Below are 21,126 nucleotides of genomic sequence, written 5' to 3'. Positions count from 1 at the left end.
GCCAAATGGACATGGCGCTGTCCCCCAGTGAAGGGAATGGGGCTTGGGAATAAACATGGCAATGTGATGCATTACCTAAGCCTCAGGCGATCTTTGTCCAAATCCCAGCTCTGCCACCCAGCCATCAGGGGACTTGCCTGGCAAGGAAGCTTGCCTTCATGAGCTTGCCCTCAGCAGAAACAATGAGAGTATTCATGTGCCTCACTGGGCGCTATTAGGGTCAAAATTCAAAGTGAGACCATGAAGGAGGTGCAGTCCAGAGAACTGTAAGAAGTTTTTATAACGATCATCAACCACAGGGCTAAAGCAGGATCTCTGCATATTTCCTGAAAAGGGAGGTCACCCTAAGGGCTGAGTCCCAGGCAGCCTGCTCTGGTCAGAAGGAGGTGCCCTGGGAATGGGTGGTATTGGTTCCCATGGGTCATGAATTAGCCTAACTGGGAAAGAAGGCTTCACTTCCAAAGAGAACAGACCTCACCAGAAAACTGGACTCATGGGGTCCTGTGAGTGGGTGTAGATAAACGGGCAGGAGTCACAGGAAGCAGCTTCGTATGCCAAATCCAGACTGAGCGCTGGACTGTTCAAGGAGCCACGTGGTCAAGGAGAGAATCTAGGGGCCACAGGCCTCGGGAATCTGCACACAGGTCATCATCTCTCAGCCCTCACTTAGGAAGGCTCTAGGTACCTGGGGAGCAAAGGGAGGGAGAAGTCCGCTCCAGGGCTTCACAGAGCTAAGAAGGCTGGGGAGGGCCTTAAATGGCAGCTGGAAAGAGAGCAGTAGGGGAGGGAAGAGAAGGCCCGCAGGGCCACAGGGGGAGCGTAAACAAAGGCACGAGGAGGGGAGCACACAGTGTGTCTCAGTGAGGAGAGGGAGTCCAGTGTGGCTGTGGCCTAAGTGTGTGAAGGAGAGCCAATGAGGAAGTGGCTGCATACAGGTCAGGGCTGGACTGCAGTGGGTCTCGGACACCAAGCTCAGAGCTTCAGATTCTTCAGACCCCTGCCTGTGGGCAGTGGAGACATACTGAAGGTGTAAAGAGAGGGAGGACATGGTGAGAACTAGAAAGATCCCAGGCAGCTGGGTGAGATCGGAGGCACCAGAGAATATACAGATGGTTTGGAGAGACTGGGTCTGAGCCCTAGCTCAGGGGCAAAGGGCCACCACAGTTATTATAAACCTACCTGGCCAGCTGGGCCTGCATTCCTCACCTATATAAAGGCTAATCCCATGGACATCTTGGGTTTCACATTTAGGGCTATTGCTGCCAGGTGGCAACCTGCCTTCTCTCTACCTTGGGTGGTTTTACAGTTGTTTTTCCCAATTAAAGCATGAGGAAGTGCAGCATGCACCACTCCCCCACCCCACTGCAATCTGTTATGACATCATGATATCCAACTCTACACCAAGGTCCCTCAGGGGAACCTTCCTGAATGTCAGGTAGGACATCTGTGCCCCAGGAGGCTAGATATGCAGAACTCTAATTAGGTGTTCAAACGCTGGTGGGCAAGGACAGGAGCAGGGGTGGCACCCTAAGGACAACAGCAATGCCTATTCTTTTCCACCTCGACTGGAAAAGCCTTCTTTCTTCCCCTCCACCCCATTTACTTTGAGTTGCAAGTGTTTATGGTGACTGGAGGGGCCTAAGCCAAAAGGCAATGGTTAATAACTTAATACAGACAGAGGGGTAGGAGCCATCAAACCCACGTAAGCCCGCATGGAGCCTGAGACACAATCCTACTCTGAAGAAGCTGGTGGGCTTGGGATAGTGCCCAGTCCCCTGAGATTCTGTTTTCTGTCATTATCCACTATCCTCTGATTCTAAGGAGGCCATACAAATGGGAGGGAGGGTCTCGGTGCTGGCACTGAGGGGGGTGAAGCAGGAGGCAAGGAGAGCAGTGAAGAGCTCATCACCAAAGCACTGGGCAGAGGACACGGGCAGGGAGAAGGAACTCAGATATCAGCAGTCAGAGTTCATGTTTACTGAGGGCTCTCTGGGTACCAGGTGTTTTATAGCCCCATGCGGTAAGTATTAAAACCTCTCCCTCCCACCAATAAGGCAACGGAGGTTTGAAGAACTCAAGCCTACAGTCACTGAGGTGGGGGGTGGCAGCACCGGAACCCAGGCAGTCTGGGCATGAAGCTCCTCCCCAGGGCCGGATGCCAGCTTTGAGGAACACTTTGAGGGAGGAGCTCCGGAGCTTAGAGGAGAGAGCTGAGCTGTAGTGACAGGGCACCAGGAGGAAAGGACTGGGGCATGAGCTGCAGTCCTACTGTGACCTCTGACTTTCCTCTGGTCACTTCCCCTCTCTGAGCTTCAGTTTTCTCACCTGTGAAACACTCAGAAGTTTTCATAGTCTCTGGCCTCAGAGGTCCAGCCAAATCCCAGCAAGACTGAAGGGGAAGTGAGTAGGTACAGCAGATGGGGACACAGCCCCCAGCTGAAGTAGAACAGCACCACTGTGACCCACTGTTGGGAGCTGCGTAGCATTTTAATGGAAAAGAAGTTTCTCAAAACTCAGAGGCCCCTCCTATTTTACGCATTCTTTCTCTCTAATCTTAAGCGGGGTGGGGTAAATGGCACCGGGGGCATGGTCAGGGCAAAATGACACCAAGTGTTTGAGATAGGGACATGCTGAAAGGCTCAAATGACATCTAGTTGCACAAAGGCAAAGCTACATACATGTTACCAACTCCCTTTCTTGTTTGAGAATGTAACAATAAAACAGAGAACACAGGAAGTCCCTAATTTGCAGATGAAGCAAGCTCCACCTCTTTCAAGGCAACTAGGCTTCCCAGCTTCAGTTCATTATGTTCTTTATACATATCATACAGATGATATCCTTTTCTAGAAATGGTAGGGCAGACTTTTGGTTTCTTTATGATTTGGCTACGTGGAAGTTGGTTCCTATTTTCCCAAAGAAATGACCAGGGTGGAGTTGAAGCACAAGAATAATATTAGCTGAGGCAGAGGGAATAAAGAGGGGAGAATTCTCCCATGGTGGAAGCTGAAGAAAAAGAAAGACGGAGAAGCCAAAAGACATGAATGGAGGTCGGGGAAGAGGGGGATAGTGATGATACTGACAAGACTAGAGAAAAAAAGATGTAAATATGTTTGAAAAACTAAAAATATTTCCTATCCTAAGTTGCAAGTGGGAAAAAAAGGAGATGGAGAGAGAACGGGGGGGTTTCTCAGGAGGCTGGGGATAGTAAAGAGGTGTTAATTTAGGCCTGCTTTCCCCAAAGTTTAATTCACAAAACACTCATTGCTTGAAATGGTTCTTGGAACACAGTCCCCAGTCAGACAAGCGCAGGTAGCACTGCGTGCCGAGCACTGGAGGCTATAAGGTGCATTAACACACTGAAGGCTCTGCAGGAACGACGCCTGCTTCTTCTTGTTCGATCCAGTGTTCTTCAAGTACATTTGGCCTCAGATCTCGATTTCGGGAAGCACACTTGGGAGAAGCCCTATCTTTGGCAGTGTCCAGGGCCAGCCAGCACACAGTGCCACCGTCTGAGCTGGCTTGCTCGGTCATCCACCAGCTTGCACTGGGGCTGGCAGGGGCATGTTGCTGGCATAGGACATTTGGAAATTTGTGATTTGAGACCTGGGGGATATCTATGTAAATTATGTCATAGGAATTTAAGATAGTGGCTAAATTTCACTGGTCCATTATTTGTTTTGGCTCTAAAATTCAACAAGAAAGTCTCACATTCCCCTAAAATATAACCTATCTATACAATGGCATCCTCCCTCCAGTCTTCCTTGCCCACAGTCACCTAAACTAAAAACTCAGCATCATCACTCTCTTTTACCCTCTTTATCCAAGTATATATTTTAATCTAATTCATATACCACCCATACCACAGTTGGCTATCTTCTGCTCAGGGGAAGACCTGCAGAAGTCCATCAGATGCTCTGCTGAGTAAGTTCTGACAGCATTGTGTCTACAGTGTATCCCTCACCTACTGGTCTAATAACTGTTGAACAGAGGAAGATGTGGCTGGCATGGCTTGTTTTAGTAATGCCTGTTGGCTCCCAGTGATAGTGGTTTCCTCTTCCACTCAATGCACTGGTCTAGTAACAGGCTCCTGAATCTTGCCATGATCAACAAGTACTCACTGGCATGAAACAAGCCCCTTGCTGATTGCGTTTTCCTTAAACAAATACTCGTTGAAGTGGCTTAGATTTTTGCAGAGTATTTACCTGTTCTCTCTTACATTCTCAAATATTCTTCTAAGATGACCCACAATTGTCTGGGTATCTTGCTTGCAGATTTTCTCAAGGCCTAGTCCATGCCCTACTTGGCCAAAGGACTCAAACAGCCTCAAAGGGTTTGCCTGCCACCTGCTCCCCCACCTTGAGCTTCAGCTACCTTGCAAGCAGGACTGTTCTGCTCTTTCCTGCCTGATAGACTCTGATTCACCTAGCCCTAGTACTTCTGCTGCTTTCCTACTCCAGTGGTCATCTTGATCTCCAGGAACATGTAAGGCTCCTTTCTGCATTGAAGTCCCCATTCACAGGCTCTAGCTGGGATGCCCATGGATCCCTCTAGCCTTTAGAACCCAGTTTACATCCTCGTTCTTCTGGGCCATTGCATTCTCCGTTCTCTGAGCTTCCAATGCATTTGGCAGCCACCATCCAATCACATACTATTTGGGATTGTTAGCAAATTGTTTCCTGGAAGGGTCCCATTTGCCATAGTGGGGATGGAAGCTTCAGGACAGGTAGAACTGGGACCTGACACTTCTTTAACGTCTCTCTGCAGCACTATGCCATGGCCATGCTCAGAAATGCTTGATGAACTAACTGCTATTTCTGGCTTCCCTTATGGCCCAAGGAAGGCACACAAAGTCCCTCAACTTTGACGGAAGCTGTCAAGACCTCAAGCAGATCTAGAGTTTATCTTGAAATGAAATGGACATTGGACCTTTCAGAAATGGGGCAGTCTCTCTCTCTTCAGACAAATTTCAATGAAACTTGGTATATAGACAAGTTAAATATGTTATTCCACCTAAGAGGTTACAGTCTAAAATTATGAATTTAGGTATTCAAGATAAACTTAAAATACCAAAATTATACTCTTACAAAAGTAAAAATGCTCATCAAACAGACTGGAAACACGCAGTTATTTTTTGAAGAACCTTAGATCAGGTTCTAGATCAGTCCCTTGATCAGATTCTCTAGGTTGTGATGATGAAGGCTGACACAACTTCAACATTAGTTTCCTAAGCACAGCTAAGACTACTATACACAAATTAGGCACACAGTAAGATGCTCTCTTTTCTCCGACCCCACCCAGTCCACATGATGCTCAGTGGTCCATGAATCAGACTTCCCCAGACATTTTCCTGGGGGCTAGCATTCAGGCCTGACCTAAGGGTGCTGTCTCCTGCAGGTGTCCTAGAAGATGGAGATAGACTGGATAACTAAACTGCCTAAAAGTTTGACATCTAAATGGTGTTTTTATTTTTTGAAAGTAAAATACACAGATACCCAAAGACAGGAAATAACCACTGCTTTACTTTGGTATAATTAAGTTGCCCTTTTTATCTCAATTTTGCAAACACACCAGCAATTCTCTTTGCCTAAAAACGCTGATAGTGATGGGCAAGCACAGTTGTATGGCAGTAAGCTTATTTGCATTGTTTAAGATAAGAAGACTGATGTGGTAGGGTCGTACAATTTCCTATGTCAAGGAAATTACTTTCTTTCCTTTATCCTCATTACCCACATATTTGCATGCACACAAATATGTGTACACACACACACACACACACACACACACAAACTCACTCCCTCTCCCTCCCTTCCCCCACCCCATCTTCCCAGACCTCACCTGGTTGATAACATAGATGCCATAGTCCAACTGCTGACGCTGTAGGATTGGGTGCAAGTAATACAGCCAGTACTTGAGGTGTTCCTGCCGGTTGCGGAATGGAATAATGATGGCCACCTTGTGAGAAGAAATGCAGTCCTTGGGGCTGTAGCGGCCACCCACCTTCACCTCTGGGTTCTGTTTCTCCACAAGCTTCAGGTCCACAGGCATGTTAAACTCAATCAGCATGGGGCCAACTAGAAAGGTGGAGAAGGAGAAGTTAGCCACAGGATGCACCACTCCACAGGCTGTGGCAGATGGCCAGGCCTCAACCTCAGGACACCACTTCCTGGGAGGCAATTTGGTCATGGAAAAGGCACCTGTATCCAGCAGTAGGTACCGTGTCCAGCACTACCATGACCAGTATTTCCAAGAAACCCCTCAGTACAAGGCAAACACAGACAGCTGGTCACCCAATGAAGCACTTGTCTGCCCAAGACCCACTCCCCTGAGACTCTTTCTCAGTTGTAAAATGGAAATGGAGTAATTCCTGCTCAGACTTCCTGATAGGCTGTTTTGAGGATCAGAGAGCATGGATGAGAAAGTGCTTTCTCAGGAATCCTGAGGGTGAGATCTCACTCTGCCATCTTCTAGCTGTGTGGCCTTGGATAAATGACTCCCTCATCTCTCTGAAGCTAGCCTGGCTGAGGCAAGGTGTGTGAGTGTGTGTGCATTTGGGGGAGGTCAGTGCTGAGGAAATCAGCCTCAAGTCAGAACATAGCAGGGAGTGGCATGAGTGACCCATGTCACTCAGATGAAACAGCCTCGATGGGGGGGACTGGAGGAACTGAGGCCCCAGAGGAGACTGTGGGGAAGAGACAGGAGAAACAGCTGGGAAGAATTTCAAAGAAGAATGCTTGGTAAAAGGAGGGGATGAAGTAATAAAGGTGAAGAAGAAGAGAGGAAAAGTCAGGGATGACTCCAAAGTTTCTGGCCTGGAAGAACATGGCTCCAGATGAGAGAAGTTAGCAATAGAGCTCTTGGCTTCTGGAAAGTCACAATGCACACCAAAGACTCTGAGAAACTGTGCAGTCAAGAAACCACCTTCACTTAATTTAACCCACCACATCCCAAACTTATTTGGCTACAGAATCATTTTATCAGGGCACACACTTCGAGCACTGTTCCTCTAGTGTAACCAGCTTCACCTGTGACACAAACCAGACACAAGAACGAAGGAACTACAGAACAGAGGCAAGAAAAAACTACAAACTCAGAACCAGTTCACATGGTAAGAACCCTCTGCTGTACTGTTTACCAGCAATATGGGCTTCTCTAAGCACTGCATGTCCCTGGAGATCACTCACCCTTCTGAAATGAGACAGCCCAGGAAGGGAGGCTGTGACTCTTTCCTCCTGCCTGTCAGCAGGTGCAGACTTGCCGTCTCCTCCCAAGGACCCCCCCCATGCTCCTCACAGCTTCCCTCCCTCCCACGCTGGCCCAGTCCCCCCATCATAGGACCTGTTTCCCATCTGTCTGTTTTCTTCTGAGGCACAGTTCTGATCGTATCACTTTCCCGTTACACACTTCCAACAGCTCTAAGCTGTGTTGGCCTTGGACAAGGTAAAGCCAAACCCCTTAGCTTGGCTGAGACCCTTCAGTCTCAGCTCTACCTCCCTCCCCGTTCCTAAAACTATGCCTATGCCCACACTTTTCCCTTTGCCAGAAATACCGTTCCCTCTTTCCTCTAACAGCAAACTTTTGCATTGAGAGACAGACTAGAACCTTAAAATTAAAGCCCCAATCTGGCTCTGTCCCTCTGTGGGCAAACACCTCCCTCTCTGGAGGGACAGATCATATCAGTCCCTCACACAACTGCCTGCTGACCCAGCTCCCACCTCCCAAGGTGCCCTCGGATGAGTAGGAACTAAGCTCCAGGACTAAGTAAAGGGTTACCCTGGGCCAGTTTTCCCCAAACCTATCACAGAAATCATACAAGGCAATTGGTAAAAATAGGGAATGTTAGGCCCCTCCCTTAGACAGCCTGACTCAAAAGATCTTGGGAAGGACCTAGACTGGTAACAAAGAGGCCACGTGATTCTTACAGGGCAAAGGTGGGCAATGGGGAGCTGCACTCCCATCCTCACCAGCCTGGGCTTTCATGGACGGTAATGCCTCCCCACAAGGCCAGCCAGGCCTGGGCTGCTTGACTCCCCAAGCCCCAGCAAAGCCCTCGGGAGGCCCTGCGGCACACTGCACTTGAGAAAAACATGAAAAGATCTGTCGCTGGGCTCTTCTCACTTCAGAGGGCCTGCAACATCTGCAACCCCCCAGCCCCACCCTACCTTCGGTTCTGAAGATGCTGCTAAACATAACTTCATTTTCAGGAACCCAAGAAGCATCTGGACTGTCACCCTACCAACTTGCTCATACCTTCTGAAACCAGCCCAGACAACAGGAATTCACACTTGGTCTGCCCAGCCTCCCAGTGCAGACACCTGCAGGCTGGAAAGCACCTTAGTTTTGCCCCTTCAGGGATTCCTGAGAGATGGTCCTGAGGTAAAGTTTCCTGGACAGAAGAAAAGCTGCCTGGGCTCTGGTCCAGCTCCACCGTGACTTTGGGCAAGTACCATCCACCGTCAGGATCCTCATTTCCTATCTGTGAACTGCAAGGATTAGAATTCAACCTGCACCAAATGCACTCTTGTTCAACCTGCCACACCACCACCACCTATGGTCAATCCTGCTTCTGCTCCAGGGTTCCCTCAGCAACAGGTACCACGGTGCACCCAGGCTGGGGAACTGGTAACCTGAGTGGTCCATCTTCTATTCCTCCATCGCTTCCCCCACCCCTGGGCACACATACCCACTTGTTTACACACAGGAGGTGTCAACAGCATGTGACAATCCATGGGAACTTACTCAAGTGCCAAACTATTGAGGCATCTGTTTCACTCAAACTCTTCCTTTGGTAGGTGTCAAAGCCACTTTCAATTTATTCAATCAATACTTTCTGGGACCTACTGTGTGCCAGGTAGGCGAAGGGGAGAGGTGATGGGATGGACACGGAGATAATTCCTTACTTCAAGGAGCTCCCTCCTGAGCATGTGGCAGGACCTAAGAGAAAACCACCTGCCCAAGGCCATCCAGGGTACACACCCCTCCACCAGCTCCAGGCAGAGCTTTATCACTAACAGCCTCATCTCACTCTCATGCTCCTCTCTGAGCCACTCAAGCCTCCCACCATGTCTCCAACACATGTAGAGCACCATGACCCCCAACGGTTGCCCAATCTGGCAATTTCTCCCCACCTTCTCTCTTTGAAGCCTCCACAGCTCTGCAAATTCTGCCTCTCACACCTGAGACCGGTGAGCACTCGGCAGTAGTGGCAACTGCAGCCCTGGAGCCAAGTGCTTTCTTGGGTCCAGTGCCAGCCCAGAGGCCCACCTGAGTGCCCTGCACACCTCCTGCCACACTGCAGGGGCTGTTGTCCACTGCATACCTGGCTGTGCCCTAATAAGAAAATCCAGAGCACTCAGACCCCAGGAGGACAGTGACCAGCCTCAGGGAAAGGCGAGGGGAAAAAGCAGAGGGCTGAGTGCTTCATGACAGTCCTCAGGCTGCGCCAAGTCTCCCTTGCTGTGTGACACATGGTGTATGCTACCACAGGCCCGCAGCCCCGCTGGGCGGGCTTGTGTGTGTTCTTGGCTCTGAGAGCTGGGAAGCCAGGTTACGTAAGCAGATGAGCAGATGTGAGCCTGTCCTCAGCTCCCCCGCCTAAAGCCCCACCACGTGGGCCTCTTGGCTGGGAGTCCAAGTCACAGCCTTGCGTGTAAGGCGCTCACTAACTTCAATGTGTGAGCTCAACTCAGACAAATTCCACTGCTCCCTTGCCCAGCATGGCAAACCCAAACACACACATGCCTCTCCATCAAAGCCCTGCTCATCTAGAGCCAACCCCGCATAAACTCTCCAACTCACTTTCATGCTGACTGAGCCACTGGTTCATTCCTCTAGACTCAGCAAAATAGGCTGGAACATCTATGGTCATTGTGTACCAATTGATCGGCCAGTGATTCAAGACAATCCCTGGTGTGATGCTGGATGGCGACAGCGTTTCACCAGCCGGGCACAATACGGTCAAAGTAAAGTTAATGCACATTGTTCTTCATTAAGCTAAATCAGACCAGAGCATTGGAATGCCCTTTCTTCGAAGATTAGTACTTCTTACTCTTTAAATGTTAAAATGTCCTTTCTTTTATGAAATGATCACAGTGGGTTTTGGTGCTGGATTGTTTTTTTTTTTAATTTAAATTTTTAAAAATCTTTACTTGGCAGCCAACAATCAGGCCCCTACGTTTCTTTTCAAAATTTCCTGGGCAATGAAATTCAAGCATTTGGGAACTATGGGACTAGGCAGTACCTGGAGATTTGTGGTTCTAAATGCTGAAATACTGAATGTCTTCCATGGCTGGGCCTCAGACCTGATAAAAAGGCACAGCCCTGCTTCAAACTATCTCCTGCTCAATAGGTTCACAGGGGTGAGCCATTTCTCCCTGCACCAATCTTGTGAAGGCCAAATAAGCACTGGAAGCTCAGTTAGGCGCTACCAAATCCCCACTTGGGAATGAAAGCTGTCTGTAGTGGTCCCATGAACTCATGGTGCCTCTTGTGGCCCCTTAGACTGGAAATAAGAAGTACCATTTACTGCACAGGGTTCATCCCAAACCTCTTTTTCAGGGAAGAGAAGCTCTCTAGAGTTCTCCACGGACTTCTATCACCAATCTAACAGTGGCCTGGCCTTGGCTCAAACATTGCCTACCCTAGGAAGTCTTCTTGGACCCCTCAAGATTGAATCTCGCATACAGCTATTCTCTCCGCTTCCCTGCCATGGATACAAGCAACCAAGAGGATATTGATAAACCTTGAGAGAACTTGATGGAAGAGCCCAGGACAGAGCCACCAAAAGGGACTTTTCAAGTTAACCATTTCTTATTAAGTTTTAAAATCTAACTCATAAAGGCTTCAAAAGTACTGAAAATAATTTATACCTTAAACCTGATGTTCGTGGTATTTTTTTTTGTACCTTTGGGTATACCTTTGAAACAGAACAATAAATATTTTTAAATATAACTCAAGGACAAGAAATGTGACCCTCTCTCCTTTGTCCCTTTCCTATAAGGAATTGTCTTCCAAAATAAAGATTTCAAAACATACAACTGAGTGACCAGAATACAGGAATCATCTATTCCTAATGCTGACTTGATAGATCTGTGACACACTGAACACAATTCTGACACTGTTCTGTCACTGACCATCCAAGCCACTATCAGACCCCAAGGAAGGAAACATATTTTCAACCAGAAGCAAAGCACATTTGTGGTCTCAGAACCCTGTATTTGGAGATACAGAGAAAAACAAAGTATTTGCTCAAAAAAGAGGGGAAACTGCCAGAGGAGGTCTGCAGAGCAGACCTCAGGTGGCCAAGGGAAGCTGGACCAATCAAATTTGGTGGTTCAGTTGCTCCTCTGACCATCTCTGTGCTCAGGAATGGCTCTGCCATTTACCTGAAATTACCACACCTTGTAGGTCTTCCCAAATCTGACCTGAAAGTGACCTGGCAAGTAACAAGCCATTCATTCACCTCAGTGGAAATACTGTTTCTTGTGCCCTGCTTTTCACCCAGTCTTCAAATAAAGTCCAACTGCTCTCATTTGCTATTGCATTGGCTTTCACAATGCTGTTGAGGTTTCCAACTGTTGCAGAGGTTCCCAAACTGTGGAGGGCAAGAGAAAACATCCAGGGAAGCATGTAAAACTGCAGATTTCTGGGTCCTACTCACCAGAGCTTTTGATTTTTAAGTCTGGAGCCCAGGACTCTGCATTCTAAGAAACCCTCTAGGAAACTTTAATGCAGGTCCCCAGACTACATTTTGAGAAATGCTGGTTTACAGATTCACTCATTAAACACTGCCTCCCTCTCACCCCTAAGAGCTCTTTAAGAGAGGTACCAAGAAAAACTTCTTACACTCAGGAACTACCGTGTCTGCTCTCTGACATGGTGTTATCACATCACGCAACAGAACACGCCTCACTTTCGGCTTCTGTGCAAAGGGGCAGATGTAATAACTATGCTGGGCCCCATGTCTGACTAGCCACATTTTTAACTCTTCCCTAGTCTTAACCTTCTAAGTTATACTTTTTCTTGTTCACATTTTAATTTGTTTATATTGGCCCTTTTTTTTTTAGAGGGCATCTCTCATATTTATTGATCAAATGGTTAACAACAATAAAAATCTGTATGGGGGGTCAATGCTCAATGTAAAATCATTAATCCATCTCAAGCCTAATTCTCGTCAGTCTCCAATCTTCTGTAGCATAACGAACAAGTTCTTACATGGTGAACGTATATTGGCCCTTTTTACGGTATATATTCTTATAAGGTACCTCAAAAGCCTTTGTGAAAGAGGTAAAGTGATAATCCCCCAAAGTTCCAACCAAATGCAGCCCCTCATTAAGGCTCTCCCCGAGCCCCCAGACCACCAGTCCCTGCTCCAGATGCCCACGCCTCTTCCGAACTAACACCACAACCTTTACAAGCTTACATCCAAGCCCTTCAGGGTGAGGGCGCCCGTCTGTCTACCTGCTTCCCCCGTTAGACCCTCACCTCCTTGAGGGCAGGGCTTGTGTCCCATTCCTTTCTGTACTTGGAACAATTTCTGGCAGAGTAGGATCCACAAACATGTGTTGGCCCACACAGCACTTGTTTAACTAGAGTTAGGCTGAACGACCAGAGCAGGGAGCCATCTTGCCTGTGATGCTTTAAGAATCTAGACTGTTGTCCTAATTATACAACTACAACTAAGGGCAAAAACACTCCTTTCTGGGCTCTAAAGATGGCTTTTGTTCTCATGTATAGCACCTGGATTTGTGACACACGGTCACATCTTCTGCCTCATTTTTAAAATGAGTTTCTTCCAGGTTCTAGACCTATAATTTGAGACTTTTTGGCAGTGGACAGGCTAACTTCCTAATGAAGACATTGCATTTCCTCATCTAAATCTCACACTGTTCACCAAGTATCACTTGTTCCTTAAAAGAATGATAACCCCAAAACACAGTCAGTCATGGGTCATGAGATCACCAGAAGAGCCTTGGTCATCAGCTGGTTCAGAATCCTGTGGCCAAGGTACCAAGGCCTAAACCGAAGAGAATACAGCCAAGGTCAGATTCCATCACCTCAGGGGGTTAGGATCCACCTGAAACACCCTGAAGAACACTCACAGAAAAGAACTTTGAGAATTTGTTTCAGCCCTAGGGTTACCCATGAGGGAAACTGAAGGCCAGAGAGATACTGACAGACTTCCTCAAGGATACTCTCAGATTAGCGATCCCCTTATTAATCCTTTAGAGTTCTGATGTTCATCGATGCATCTACACAGTGGATAGCAAATCACAGAACTCATGCCCCCTACTCAACCTGTACTGTGCTCCTGGGGATTCTGCCTCAGAATCCTTCTCAACAAAGGGCTCCAGGGAGCTACCAACAGGATCCAAAAAGTGCATTGTATTTGACATCACTGATCTAAACACTTTTCAAGTGCATTTCTATAGCATATGTGGTCATGGCTCCTGAATTCATCAGGGCAGTAGAAAGAAGCAAGGAGAGAGCACTAGGAAACCTCTGGGAGACCCCAGAACCAGGGACATGGCACTACACTTCTGGGATGACTCAAGGAGAAGGTTTCCACCTTCAGTGAAACCACACAGATGCAAGGCACGGAGGTCAAAATACAGTGCCAGGGCATCACAGGCTTTAAAACACTGGCTTCCCAGTATATGTGCTCAGGGGGAACTCTCCCAGGAGGAATCTCTGCTTTGTTTGGTCCTGGCCCAAAGGCAGATTTCCTCTTCACCCAGCCCTTCTCCACTGGCTTCCCTCCCTCCCTCCACTGGAATTTGTGGAAACTGCCTCCCCACAGTTATCACTGCCAGGAAAGGCTCAAAGAGCCAGTTGCCTGGAAATTGTTAGCCCCAGGAAGATCTTGCTCTACATCTCTCAGAATTACAACACTTCTGGAAGAGATGATTTGAGCTTCTCAGAATGGGTTAGAATTACACAAGCCTGGTGTTTTATTTTAAGACCATCCCCTCCAGCTGGTAGTCCAGAGCTTGCCACTTGAGGACTCCAGGCCCAAGATGGCAGGAGCCATATTTACGTCCATTCCTCTCATGATTACTTTCCCTTTCTCAGGATGCTGGGGGAATACACTTTGCTCTGCACCTTTTCAGGCCATTTGTTAGAAAAGACATAGAAATCTGACACATGGTTCTGCAGGAACCAAATGCAATTTCCAAGGGAAGCAGCATAGCATGGTAGGAAGAGGTTACAGACCAGGGTTCAAATCCGTTTTGCCTCTGAAAAGCCACAGGCAAGTTTCATGACCTCTGAATCTCATCAGTGATAGCACAGTGCTTAACATGCAGTTGGTATTTGCTGAATGAATATATGAATATTATATGAATAATACTTACATGGAAGCCTTATGCTGTAAGAGGCAAAGTCATTTTTAATAGAACTCAGTAGAGGCTAAGCGGTCATAAAAACAGATTACTTGTTGAGGAGACTCAGCCAAGTTCAGCTACACCAGCATACATGAAATGTACAAAGGGTATTAACATAGTTACAGAAAGAGAAGAGTGCTGGTGAGAGGTTGCACAAAACAAAGAGAAAAAAAGAGTCTTACCTTCAAACAAGAGATAGCACGGACAAAGTGAACAGAAAGATATCTTCAATGTCTGGGACCAGCAAGGGATTAGTATCCAAGATGCATAAGGAACTCTTGTATATCATCAAGAAAAATGCAAGAACCCCACTGAAAAAAACAGGCCAAGGATTATTATGATCAAGCAATTTACGAAAGAAGAAACTCAAAAGCCATCAGGCATATGAGGGATGCTCAAGCTTGTTTACTATCAGAGAAGGGCAAGTTAAAACAAAAGCTATCCCATCACCTCTTCTCATTTGGCAAAAATTAGGAAGCTGGTTAATGCCAAGTATTTGTGGAGGTACAGAGCTGGTATAAACATAAACCAGACAACCATTCTGGAGTAATATCTGGCATTCCTGAATCAATATAATATATACACATAGGTCCATAAAGGACATGGAGAAAGCTGTTCCTCACAGCAGTTAAGGCAGTGTTGGAAGCAATGTGGGAGTCTATCACTGAGAGAGGAAAGTGAGATAAACACTATGTTCGCTAGCTGCATACATAGCAATGAGGGTGAACCTTAAAAGGGTGAGCACCTGAACTCAGTTCTTGGTTTCTAAATAATACCATTCTACCAAAAAAAACCTAGGGCTTGCTGGAGAAATAGCTGACTCCAAGGCTGAGTCAGGGAATGAGCAAAAGGAGCCTGGAACAATCTCGCTGTGCCTTAAAAGGAAGGAAGTGCTCAAAGAATGATGCGATATGTCAAAAGGGCACAGGAGGCAGCCTGAAAGGGGATCTAATTGGCCAAATCTGGGACAATCTGACCATCAAAATAAATGCTAAAGGATTATGAGCTATCGAATAAAGTAAGAACCTGTAAGTCTGATATATGAATTAATAGCGGAGAATGGAAAGCTCTTTCTTAGAGGAAAATATTAAATAATAAACACAAATGGAATGATGGGATGAGATTACCAACCACCATAATAAGAATTGATTCAGGCAAGAGTTATCAATAAATGCTAAAAACCAGTGGACGATAGTTTCAGGAATGACAAAGCATTTACATGATCTCAAAGTAAATGCCCATAACATACTTTTTAATTAAAAAGGGTACAAAACTCTGATAATGGATAATTAGCAGACGCCACCATAATGAAATGTTCAAGTTCACACTGCCATTAAAGAATGACTTGACAGCATGTGCCTCCGGATATTGCAAACTGGGAAGAACTCAGCATCATTCACATAGTACTCTTGTCAGTAGTGCATTACTTGACCATCGCCATGGGGAAACATTAGACAGACCTCAACTAAGAAGGCATCTACAAATAGCTAGCCTGTATTCTTGAACAAAGACTTGGGCATTGTAACAGATGAGACTAAAGAAACATGACAACTGAACGCAATACGTGGTCTTTGACAAGGCATTCTTGGGACAACTGACAATATTCATAAAGTCTACAGATGAGATAAGAATTTTTTCAGTGCTGACTTCCTGATTTTGATCATTATACTCTTGTTATACTTTAAAAATCATTTTCAGGAAATACATACTGAATATTTAGGAGTAAGGGGCATGGTTCTGAATATACCACACATGTGCACACACACATATATGAAGAGAGAGAAAAACAAATCTAGTAATATTTGGGGATTTAGGGAAACCCAGAGAATATCAGAAATTATTTGCATAATTCTAGCGACCTTTGTATGAGTTTGAAATTTCGTCAAGCTTCTCAAAAATTAGAATCAGAATGAACTAAAAAAATAACATCATTTACATAAGTTAAAAATACATGTATATATACTGTATGATCCATTTATGTAACATTCTCAAAAAGACAAAACAATAGTAAGGGATAAGAGATCAGTAGTTGCCCAGGGTTAAGGGTGGGAGGAGAATGTGTTTACAAGGGGGATTACTTGGGTGGTGGAACTATTCTATGTCCTGAATGTGTTGGTGTTATACAAATATATACTTGTGTTAAAATTCATCTAACTATAGACCAAAAAAAGCAAATTTTACTGTATGTTAATCTAAAAATATTTTTTTAATTAAAAAATGCAGAGGCTTCTTCTATCTGGCAAGAGCAAAACCAGATACACATTAAACACATCAGAATGGCTGTTCATGGTAGGGGTGGGAAATGGAAGTGGAACTGATGATAAAATAGAACAAAATAAATAAGGCGAAAGAATCTGTGATGATAATGGGCCATGAAATAATTTGATGGCCCAACAGAAAGGAAGGAAAGAAGGAAGAAAGTACAGAAGGAAATAAATAGGGAAGTGGTAGAAGACAGGGCTGGGTGTGTCTTTCCAGGCTGTATAGGGGAAAAAGGAACCCTGACCCAAGACCAAACAAAGGTCTCTGTGAGAGGTACGTTATACTGTGGGGATGGATTCATTAGCCATGACAGCTTCACACCATCCAATATCAGAGTACAGCTCACTTCTTGCTCTGACTTCTGAGTTACCAGCTACCTGGTTTGGTTATACTATGGCTTCCTTTGTAGTGCTGCCAGCAGCCAGAGAATTCTAAGCCACTTGACAACAGTTCTAATCCCCCCAGTAAAGCAGCATTTAGCATTCCAATATGTAAATAAGTCTCATTAGTTTAATTACTGAGTCAGCTGTTCCTCTAATCAGTTCTAGAACCCTGACATAATTTCTGGATCTGCAGTACCAGTTACAAGTAGATCCTTCTCTCTCCATCTAGAACCAGATTTTGCAATGTGGAGAGCCTGCTGCCTTACAGGCCAGCCAGCCATGCACTCATGGCAATGCCTCTCTAGTTTCAGGATCACTTTAAATATAGCCAGTTCCAACTTCTTCCTCTAAGGAGTGGAGATAAGAATGTGTTCTTTTCAGCTAGCAAATGAGATAACACACATACATATATATACTTAATCACAGTGCCTGGCACTGATAGTAAATACTACTTTGCTTTCTCCCCTGACTCCTTAGAACTTCAAAGCCTACAGATTATTCAGTTCTATAATCACAAGAGGCTAACATTTCACATTTCCATTCTGATCCACCAGTATCAGTGATAGATTTGGAAGAAGCATCTGGGACCTCAAAGGGTCCTTTAGGTATGATGTAAGGTTTCTTGCATAGCACACGAGTATTGAACAGCGATTCTGTTCATCTTTTACTGTCAAGCGACAAGTACCAAAATGTTAAAGAACCAGCTTAGAAGAGAATACAGAAGAAAAATTTTATAATCTTGGATGATGGAAACCTTCCTAAGTGCAAAAACAACCTGGATTAAAAAGGAAAAGACAGATTTAAACATACAAAAATTTAAAACTTCTGCATGGTCAAAGATATCAGTGATAAAGTTAAAAGATAGCTGACAGATGGAGAGAACATATTTGCAAATAATATATAATAAAGGAATACTATTCATAGTATTAAAAGCTCCTACAATCCTATTTTTAAAACTAATAGAAAAATGGTAAAAATATGAACAAGTAATTTACACAATAAATACAAAAAGCCAACAAACACATGAAAGTTTGCCCAACACCATCAGTAATCAAAGAAACAAATTGCAACAAGATACCACACTTGACCATATTGACAAATACATAAAGATTGATAACACCCAATGCTGGCATGGATGTGAAAAACCTCTTGTACAATGTTGATGAGTATAAACTGAACAGTAATTTGATAGTATCTATCAAAATTTTAAGAGTATATGATCTTTAGATCTCAAATCAATAAACTAACCTTTCACTTTAAAATAAATTTAAATACCAAAAGTTAAAAACGTTTAAAATTTAATGGAAAAGAGAAAACTCAACCTAAAGCAAACAGAAGGAAGAATATAATAAAGATTAGAGCAGAAATTAATGAAATAGAGAACAGAAAAACAATAGAGAAAATCAATGAACCAAAAGTTGGTTCCTTGAAAATATCAACAAAAATTACATACTTTTGGCTAGACTGACCAAAAAAGGAGAGAGGGAGAGAAGACTCAAATAACCAAAATTAGGAATGCAAGAGGGAACATCCTTTACCAACCATACAGAAATAAAAAGAATTATAAGGGAATACTATGAACAATTGTATGTCAACAAGTTAGATGACTTAGATGAAGACGATAAATTCCTAGGAAGACAAAAACTACTGAAACTGATTAAGAATAAACAGAAAATCTGAATAGATGTGTAACAAGAAATTGAATTAGTAATCAAATAGCTTCTCACAAAGAAAATCCCAGCCCCAGATGGCCTCACTAGTGAATCCTACCAGATATTTAAAGGATTAATACAAATCCTTCACAAACTCTCTCTAAATTCAAGAGGAACACTTCCCTAATCATTCTATAAGGCAATATTACATTGATACCAAAATCAGACAGACATCACAAGAAAGAAAACTAAAGGTAATTTATTTGTGAGTTATACCTCAATAAAGCTGGGGAAAAAAACCCTACAGATCAATATCTCTTATGAATAATAATTCTCAACAAAATACTATTAAACTGAATCCAGCAGCATATAAAAGAGGATTACACCATGACCAAGCAGGGTTTATGCCAGAAATTCAAAACTGATGTATATTTGAAATCAATCAATGTCTATAATACACCAAGAACACAAAACTATAACAAAAACACACGATTATCTTAACAGACACAGAAAAACAGCTGACAAAATGCATCAATACCTATTCATGATAAAAAAAAAGTTCAACAGACTAGGAACAGATAGGAACTTCCTCACCTGATAAAGAGCATCCACAAAAAAACCCACTGCTTACATCATACTTAATAGTTCAAAGACCGAATGTGTTCATCCTAAGATCAGGGACAAGACAAGGATGTTCTCTGTATTGCATCCATTCAATGTTATACTAAAAGTTCCAAAGAGGGCAATTAGGCAAGAAAAAGAGTTGCTGTGAGAGTTAATGAAAACAACGCATATAAAGTACTTCTCCCATGCCTGGCATGCAGTAAGTACTGAATAATCATTATCTATCACAGGAATAATTGATATTGTTCCGGGAGCCAAGGACCCTAGATTCACAGCAGCTCCCACTGATTGGGTTTTCAAACTGACCAACTTACCCATTCGTCCCCTGACTTTGATTTTATGCATAGAAACAAATCACTTGAAGGGTCGGGTGGGTGTGCATTTGTCTAATAAAACTCAATCATAGCTCTCAGGGCTCACCAACAGTAACCCCAGTTCTACGTGGCTGGTCCTAGTGGGAACAGCACTCAACTGTCCTGTAGCAAGACCATTTAGCCATGCTGAGTAGGAGTGCACGGCTACATCAGAACTGTCAGGTAGGAAGAGAATCCAGAGAACATCCAAGCCAACCCATAGTCTCATTTCATAGACAGGTAAACTGAAGCCCACCGAGGATGTGACTTCTCTCAGATCACTTGCCATCAGACTGAAGGCTCTGGCATCCTGGCTCCCAACACCAGCCCCTAGGTAGAGTAAAGTCAGGGGCTATCTGTAGCCCTGCACCTAAGTTTTTCTGACACACCAGGCACAGGTTGCTGGGCACCCCAGGTTGAGCCCACCTATATCAAGTCCCCATTTTTTTTTTTAACACATCCCTTCTCACCCCAAGACTCCACCAAGCATACAACGCTCCCTCTAGCTCCAACTCCTGACAACTCAACTCTCTGGGATCTATGGTGGCCTTCTGCAGGACACTGACATGCCCACCTGGAGGAAGGAAGGCTATGGATCACCGCAGAATCCTGGCACAAGGCACCACGCACTACACGTGCTAGTGTTGCAGATTCAACAAGAAGGAGGCCTGGTCCTTATGGCCTGGTGTAGTTTCTTGTTCACATAAGCCAGGCCAAAGTCTCCACCAAATCCTGGCTCCAGGCTATATAAACCCTGTCTCAGAACTGTGGTCACTGCCTCACACCTCTCACTTTTCCTCTTAACTCTGCCCCAGGGCAGATGAAAAAAACTGCATTTGGAGGAAATTTTACTTTGCAGCCTTGGTGCTAAATGTGCTCAAGGGGATGGGTTAGGCATCAATCATAAGACAGAATGCTGATATTACCACATATCTCAATGTCATCTCAATCAATCTTCTTAACCCTTTGACTTAAGCACTATCTCCCCATTTTACACAGGAGGACAGTCTTGCCCTGGTCCTCCAGGAACAATATGCTGGACAACATCTCTAGCCCGATCACAAATGGACCCAGATGGTAACCCTGTTAAGTCACAGCTGATTGCTGTGGAACAAGTACCCTGTTAAGTCATAGCTGATTGCTGCAGAATGCAGAAGAGAGGACATATAGAGCTGCTAAAAGAGGAAGGGAACAGCTGTCACAAATTGAATGTACTCTGCTGGATTTGTAAATATTTGGTCACTGAATCATTCTACAATTTATACAAGCTAGCAGGCTCCTGTTTATCTACAAAAGAGGCATGTGCATAGAGGGTGGCTATAGAGACAGAACTGGCAATTCATATTTGTAGATCTTGGGCTACTGATCTACTTATTTTTACCCAGTATAATTTAAAAGCCTTTCTTCATTTGGGCACACTTCTGGATCCCATAAACCAGGGCTGTCAGATTGGGTTAAATGGTCAGGTGCCCAG

General features: G+C 44.7%; 1 protein-coding gene across 2 annotated transcripts in view; it reads right to left on the bottom strand.

The window, feature by feature from the left end:
- The window catches only part of B4GALT1 (beta-1,4-galactosyltransferase 1), a 47,205-nt gene that overhangs the window by 15,933 nt on the left and 10,146 nt on the right, over positions 1-21,126 (bottom strand). For both annotated transcript variants that reach the window (XR_005058951.2, XM_017671548.3), the window contains exon 2: positions 5,836-6,071. Coding sequence is in view for 1 of the 2 variants with exons in the window: in XM_017671548.3 (XP_017527037.1) it covers positions 5,836-6,071 (236 nt within the window). In the remaining variant the exon portion in view is untranslated. The remainder of the gene's footprint in view (positions 1-5,835; positions 6,072-21,126) is intronic.

This window comes from Manis javanica, chromosome 2 (assembly GCF_040802235.1).
Source record: "Manis javanica isolate MJ-LG chromosome 2, MJ_LKY, whole genome shotgun sequence".
NCBI lineage: Eukaryota > Metazoa > Chordata > Mammalia > Pholidota > Manidae > Manis > Manis javanica.
Note: the sequence above shows the minus strand (reverse complement) of the source record. Positions and strands in the feature narration are given on the sequence as shown.